This window comes from Rhinopithecus roxellana, chromosome 5 (assembly GCF_007565055.1).
Source record: "Rhinopithecus roxellana isolate Shanxi Qingling chromosome 5, ASM756505v1, whole genome shotgun sequence".
NCBI classification, from domain to species: Eukaryota; Metazoa; Chordata; class Mammalia; order Primates; family Cercopithecidae; genus Rhinopithecus; species Rhinopithecus roxellana.
In genome coordinates, this window is record NC_044553.1 from 148,526,768 (window position 1) to 148,534,344 (window position 7,577).

General features: G+C 44.7%; 1 protein-coding gene across 1 annotated transcript in view; it reads left to right on the forward strand.

Moving 5' to 3' along the window:
* The window catches only part of TDP1 (tyrosyl-DNA phosphodiesterase 1), an 89,592-nt gene extending 87,048 nt beyond the window's left edge, over window positions 1-2,544 (forward strand). The window contains exon 16 of the mRNA XM_010357215.2: window positions 844-2,544. Within this exon, the coding sequence (XP_010355517.1) occupies window positions 844-917 (74 nt within the window). The 3' untranslated portion in view covers window positions 918-2,544. The remainder of the gene's footprint in view (window positions 1-843) is intronic.
* The last annotated feature ends 5,033 nt before the right edge of the window (window positions 2,545-7,577 follow it).

The following is a 7,577-nucleotide window of genomic DNA, read 5'->3' on the forward strand; positions in this document are numbered from 1 at the left end:
ACATTTGACCAGCTGAGAGCTGCACCTGTGGCTGTACCAACCACTCCTGTTGCTTTCTTCTGTTTCCTAAAAGAAGAAAGGAATTGCTGCCCTTTGTTAGGCCTTTTCTGTCTGCCAGATACAATGTCTATGTGGATTTTTCTCAGTCCTCGTGAAAGCTCCACAACATAGGTACAGATAAGGAACCTGGGGTTCAGGTTAAAGTGATTTGTCAATGTGACACAGCTAGTAAGTGGCAGCACCAGGATTCGCCCGTGTCTCTGAATGCCTCCCTGTATTAGTCCGTCCTCACACTGCTAATAAAGACATACTGGAGACTGGGTAATTTATAAAGGAAAGAGGTTTAATTGACTCATCATTCCACATGACTGTGGAGTCCTCACAATCATGGTGGAAGGGGAAGGGGAAGCAAGACACGTCTTACATGGTGGCAGGCAAGAGAGAGCTTGTGTAGGGGAATTCCCCTTTATAAAACCATCAGACCTTGTGAGACGTATTCACTATCATGAAAACAGCATGAGAAAGACCCACCCCCATGATTCAGTTACCTCCACCAAGGCCCTCCCACAACACGTGGGAATTGTGAGAGCTGCAATTCAAGATGAGATTTGGATGGGGACACAGCCAAACCTTTTCATTCCCCATGTTCACTCACCCTAGTGTCCTGATAGGAACCTTTGCTAAAAGCTGTTGTCTGAAGGGGGAAAATCTTCTGGGCTTGGTTCAGAAAATATTCTACCACAGTTTAGAGAGTCAAGCACATAAGTGCTTTTATGCCATCAGGTGAGTGCATTTTCTATGATCCTATTCAAATAAATATTACATAATGTGTTTTTCCCCCAGATCGGCCATGGATATGGAACATTCCTTATGTCAAAGCACCGGATACGCATGGGAACATGTGGGTGCCCTCCTGAGAATCTTGAGGCACTGTGAAATTTAAGTGTAAGACATTGAGCCACAAACATGGAATCTCTTCTTTGTACTGGATGTTCACTTCCCTTAAAGTCTTACTTGTACCCCTACAAAATCTGCAAAGGTCACTCTGATGAATGGATGTTGGTTATACTTTTAATGGACATTAACATTCTCAATAAAAAAAAGTATTATTTTCTTAATTCACTTTTATATGTTTTGGAAAGAAAACTAGTGAACTTCTCTATGCTAAAAATATGTACTGGTTGAGTATCCCCTGTCTGAAATGCTTGGGACCAGAAATGTTTCAGATTTTGGATTTTTTTGAATTTTGGAATATTTGCAAATGCATAATGAGATATCTTGGGGACCCAAATCCAAACACAGAATTCATTTATGTTTCATATACACCTTATAGACAATAACCTAAAGGTGATTTTATATATTTTAAGTAATTTTATGCATGAAACAAAGTTTTGACAGCCTTTTGACCGTGATTCATCACATGAGGTCAGGCATGGAAATTTTCACTTGGAGCATCATGTCAGCACTCAAAAAGTTTTGGATCTTGGAGCATTTCAGATTTTCAGATTAGGGATGCTCAGCCTGTATAGATATAAAATTATCGTCACAGTGACTTAGAATCTCTTGGTGCTGTCAGCTGTTGGGAACTGAAGATTGACTTTGTGCTTCCACCCTCCATCCAGAAAGGCACCCTTCATTCCAGGAAAGGCATTCTTCATTACCCAGGAAGAACGTGATCATTTCCTTTTTCACCCATGCCCTCTCTCAGCTTTCTGAGTACGTCTTGTGGGGTCGCTGGAGGTGATCCTAGGGGATGCCCGTAGGATCTGTCTCGGAGACTGATGTGCCATTTCAGCCCCCTGCAGCTAAGAATTGTATTGACTGTCCTCATAGCAGCTTTTCATAGCTTTCAGCTTCAGTTTTACGAGGCTTCTCTCTCCCTGGCACCCTGCTGGCTGCCTCACTGCTTAGTCCCACCAAACCCAAACACCTGCCCAGGGTAAATGAGTGTCTCTTCTATCCCCAGAAATTTCCGAGAGAACAGCTCATAGAAACATCCAAAGCACACAAGTATTTTGGGAAAAATCGTAAAAGGTGACTTAATTTGGTGCCTTAAATTCACCAGTGAGGAAGCTAAGGCCTAGAAGGTTAAGGATGTCCCCAGGGTCACACAGCCAGCTGGGCTCAGAGCTTCAGTGTCTTTGTGCTTTGTGTGCATTGCGTTCTCCCTAGGGTGCTTTAGACCTTGTTTGTTTTCTTCTGCATGAGGCTGATTTCCAGTTTGTCATCAACCTCTTTATCTTATAATTTAAAAGGATAGAGTTGAATGTTAGTCTTGAAAGATTGGCTAAAGTAGTCTTTGAAATGTTCCTCAGAGGCCTAGGATTTTCCAAAAGTACCTTAGGAACCTTGTAGGCTGCGGTGGGGGTGTGGCGATAAAGGAGGAGGCAGGGAGACAGGGCTGCAGGGCCTCCCACCTTCCAACAGACAAGCTCTGCTTTACCTGTTTTACATACTGGGATTCTGTAAAGGATATTATCTGGGGTTTTGTATGTATTTGTCTGTGTTCAGCTTTTTAAAAATAAACTTGAAAAGCTACTGAATTAATTTAACCAGTTTATTTTGCAGGTAAGAAAAACTAAGCCTTAAACCTTTTGTGACCCTACCCTCTATGTACAAAAACATTCCAACTCAACATCAGATGAGCCCAACAGCCATACAAGGAAACAGGGAGAGCCAGGGGCTGGTAGTGAAAGCTGGCATCATGGTGGGGCTGGCCCTGCAGTTTAATCCGAGCGTCCAAAGGACTGTGGCAAAGAATGTGATTCTCACCATGCACTGGTCCCACCCAGGTTGGGGCAGGGGCAGCATAGGCTTCTGGATAGTGCCAGGCAAGCCTCGAAGTCAGCAGGGCATCCTCATCACAGCTGCAGTCAGTTGGCCTGCTCTGGAGCAGGACCCAGCTAATGAAGACAATGGTGGCAGATTGACAGCTAGACGATGACTGTGTGGGGTCACATGGGTACCTTGCTTATCTGATTCACATAACAGCACAAGGAGGCGGATTGGCAAAGTGGGTCAGAGCTCAGAGCTGGAGTCAGGTGGCCAGGGTTTGAACCTCAGCTCTGCCACTTACTGGCTGTGCAGCCTAAACCAAGTTATGTAACTTCTCTGTGCCAGGGTCCCCCACCTACAAAATGAAGGAGGTGGTAATAATACCCTTTGTACAGGGTTGATGTGTCTGGTGACTTAGTACATGTAAAGTGTTAAGCCACACCTGCACAGCATGAAAATAGTACAAGTGCTTGCTGCTGTCACTGTTACAGGTAGGTCATTAGGATTGTCTATATTTTCCAGAAGGAAATTCAAAAGGTAAAATGCTTGTCCAAGGTCATGCTTCTAGAAAATGTGCTTTAGCAGCACCTGAACTCAGGTCAGACAGCACCCAAAGCCTCTTCTGCTAACTGCTGAACTGTACAACCAGAGCTCCAGGGCAGTGTGGTAGGCTATATGTAAGGAGATGGACTGTTTTTCCCCCAATCTATTGTGGATAACATTTTTAGAATATAAAGTCAAGTGCTTGGATTGTCTCAACACTGTCAATTGCTATGGAAGTTTCTGAATGCTTGCTTTGACTTTCTGAACTCAGCACCAGCCGGCCTTGCTGAGTCTCCATTTCCAAATGGGCCCTCCCAGGCCTAGAGGAGTACTACTCTAAGTCTGGCAGTAGTACTCACACTTGGAATAGTATTCCTCTAGGCCCTGGGGGGCCCACTTGGAAATGGAGAGAGAAGTTCTGCAGGATGGGCTGAATAGATAACATTGAAGTCACATTAGGGAAAGTCATGGTCAAGGAGTTTACACTTGGTGGGTGTCCAGGCCCAACCCCTGACAACAGTGCTGTGCCCCTTGCCAAGCTGAGGGGCCTAGGGAAGGGCAGGGCTGAGCCAGGCCACTGGGGGTAGGGTCACTACCCTGTGCTTTCTGGCACAGCTGATGGCACACATGGGAAGTAAAGTAACTCCCCAAGAATAATCAAAAACACGTGGGAACACAGAAAACAAGCAGTTCTACTCAGAGGTCTTTTCTTTTTTTTCTTTTTTTTTGGGGTGGGGGGTGGGGGGTGGGGACTGACCACAGCATGCCTAATGTTTTTGAGGAAACTGTGCTTCTATCATTCTCCCATTGAGGTTTAACAGTTACTTCTCCCTAACTGAGGAAACCCTCACCTCTGCTCTGTTGGCATGAAGCTGCATGCCCCTGATTTGGAAGGCTGTATTTTTCCACCTAACAGTAACAGCTTATGTTTCCTGAGTTCTTCCAGTGTTTCAGTGCCTGTGCCTGAGTGCTTTACACTTAATCCTCCCATCAGCCTCCTGAAGAATATACCATTATTAGCCCTATTTTCCTTCTTTCCTTTTTTCTTTTCTTTTTTGGATAGAGTCTTGCTCTGTCACCCAGGGTGGAGTGCAGTGGCACAATCCCAGCTCACTGCAACCTCCACCCCCCAGGTTCAAATGATTCTCCCAAGTAGCTGGGACCACAGGCACCTGCCACCACGCCCAGCTAATTTTTGTATTTTTAGTAGAGACGGGCTTTTGCCATGTTGCCCAGGCTGGTCTTGAACTCCTGAGCTCAAGCCATCCGCCTGGTTAGGCCTCCCAAAGTGCTGGGATTACAAGCATAAGCCACCATGCCCAGCCTTATTAGACCTATTTTACAGATGAGGAAACTGAGGTTCAAGGGAGTTAAATAACTTAAAGTCCCCGGTAAGCAATGGAACCAAGACTGCTGTCTCGAAAGTGCACACCTTCCTGCAGCGCACTCCACACAAGTTGAGCTTGGTTTTCCTGGATTCTTTAGTGGAAGTTATATATTTATCCCTAATATAAATTACGTGATTTCCAGTGTGAATATGGTACTAACTCCATATTATGCCTAGGTCAGATCATCTTACAAAATCTTTGACAAATTTTCCAAGTTTAGTAGCCTACTTATTTCAGACAAATCCAGGACAAAAGAGTACCATAAACTGTACAATTTCTTATTGTGTTTCTATCAACTAGTAAGTTAGGTGGCCATTGCTTATATAATAGGATTCACACATCCAAAAAATGAGAGATGAAAGATGGTCTGTGGCCATATGCTCCTGGGAATGACAGCAATGACATGACCAAAGCCTACGTGGAGGCTGGTGATCAACTCTGAGCCTGGTCTGTGTCCACTGGTCCTTGAGCATTAACATTGGCCAGCCAGCACGGAGCGCTTTGTGCCAGGAACTCTTCTATGTGTTTTGTGTTTATTTAATTTTCATAACCTTATCAAAGACGTACTGTTATTATCCCCATTTACAGACAGAAAAATTAGTTATTTTTGAAAAGTCGCATAGCTGGCAAGTGGCGGAGCTGGAATTTGAACCCAGGCATTTTAGCTCCAGAGTCATCCTATACTGCTGTGAGGATCCAGGCAGCAGATGTTCCCAAGGTCCAGCCAAGGGGCAGGCTTTGAGATATGGTTTGGCTGTGTCCCCACCCAAATCTCATCTTGAATTGTAGCTCCCATAATACCCACATGTCGTGGGAGGGACCTGGTGGGAGGTAACTGAATCATGGGGGCAGGTTTTTCCCATGCTCTTCTTGTAATAGTGAATAAGTCTCATGAGAACTAATGGTTTTATAAATGGGAGTTTCCCTGCACGTGCTCTCTTGCCTGCCACCATGTTAAGATGTGCTTCTCCACCATCTGCCGTGATTGTGAGGCCTCCCCAGCCACGTGGAACTGTGAGTCCATTAAACCTCTTTTTCTTTATAAATTACCCAGTCTCGGGTATTTTTTCATAGCAGTATGAAAATGGACTAATACACTTGGCATACGTGGTATGTAACTATATATACAAAACTGGGTACGCCTTCATCCACTGTAACAGCAAATCATGGTCGACGTGACAGAACCAACTAGCAGCACATAAAGTCACCCACTAAATGTCGCATCAATATGCAGGACTGAGCCACTGAATTATTAAAGTCAGACCTGCAGGTAGAGTGGGCTCCTTTCAGGTAAGAGCATCAAGGGCTGAACGCTTTGCACTGTTAAGTATGATCTATTAAATTTTCTGAAACCCACCGTTTTTTTTGACTCACTAGGTCTAAAGCACAGCGCTGGAGGAATGAGGCCAATGTCAGAAGAGAAGGCAGCATGGGAGATACCAGAGATGGGGAGGGCAAGAGGCAGCCCACAGTAGCGGGTGGTAGGTGGTGTGCAGACACAGGGCAGAGCCTGCAAGTCTTGGTGCAACTCCTTTCCCATATTTCACAGAGTTCCAATCAAGTCTGTTTTAAAGCAGAATTCAATTGATGTGTATAAATTATATTTCATTCACAGTAGGCCTAGAAGAAGCTCCGCAGTCTGACCAACTTTATGGTTCATGTATCTAAGGCACGTTTCAGTGTCTCCTGTTCCCTTTGTAGCAAGGTTTTCTTTTTTTTTTTTTTTTTTTTTTTTTTTGTTTGAGACGGAGTCTCGCTCTGTCGCCCAAGCTGGAGTGCAGTGGCCGGATCTCAGCTCACTGCAATCTCCGCCTCCCGGGTTCACGCCATTCTCCTGCCTCAGCCTCCCGAGTAGCTGGGACTACAGGCGCCCGCCACCTCGCCCGGCTAGTTTTTTGTACTTTTTAGTAGAGACGGGGTTTCACCGTGTTAGCCAGGATGGTCTCGATCTCCTGACCTTGTGATCCGCCCGCCTCGGCCTCCCAAAGTGCTGGGACTACAGGTTTGAGCCACCGCGCCCGGCCGTAGCAAGGTTTTCAAAGAGCCCCTCGCATTTTTTTTTTTTTAAGAGATGGAATCTTGCTCTATCACCCAGGCTGGAGTGCTTATGGCACGATCATCACTCACTGTGGCCTCAAGCAGTCCTCCCACCTCAGCCTCCCCAGTAGCTGGGATTACAGGCACAAGCCACCACACCTGGCGTCCATTGCTTTTATTAAGAACTGGAAGGCATCTGGATCAGTCTCCTTTTTCAATACACACAAAGAGAAGCTTAGAAAGGAAAGGCAAAGGGGAAATTGCATCCATGGGGCATTTATTATGGGTAACTCAAATCATAATTTATAATCATAGGTAATTGTATATACATCTTCACACAATGGGGCAGGTGATACTATCTTCATTTTGTTATATAGAGGGAAAAATAAGGTTCAGGGTTACACAGCTGGTTAATGAACAAGATCTGTGCCCCATTTGAGGTGCTAAGTCTGTCCTAGCTAAGCCAATGCTATCCCTTTCTGGACCTGAGGACATAGATGATGCTACTGTATATGCCCTGGATGGCTGTTTGTTCATAGGTTCTTTAGAAGTTAACATGACAACTGAATACTGATTTTGTTCTCATATAATTGACTTTACTAAAATTTAAAAGCCTCAAATGTTTGCTGTTCAATATTTTATGAATATTTTTATGAAAGAATACATTAGGTTTCTTTTATAGTTACGAGAAACCAGGTTAATTAGATTTGTACAATAAAAGAGACTTGAACAAAAGTCTGACCATTGTGTTGGAGCCAGGGAATCCCTAATGTAACAGACTGTCTCCGACTTTCAGCTCTGCTTTCCAGAATATGGGCATCATTCTCAAGCAAG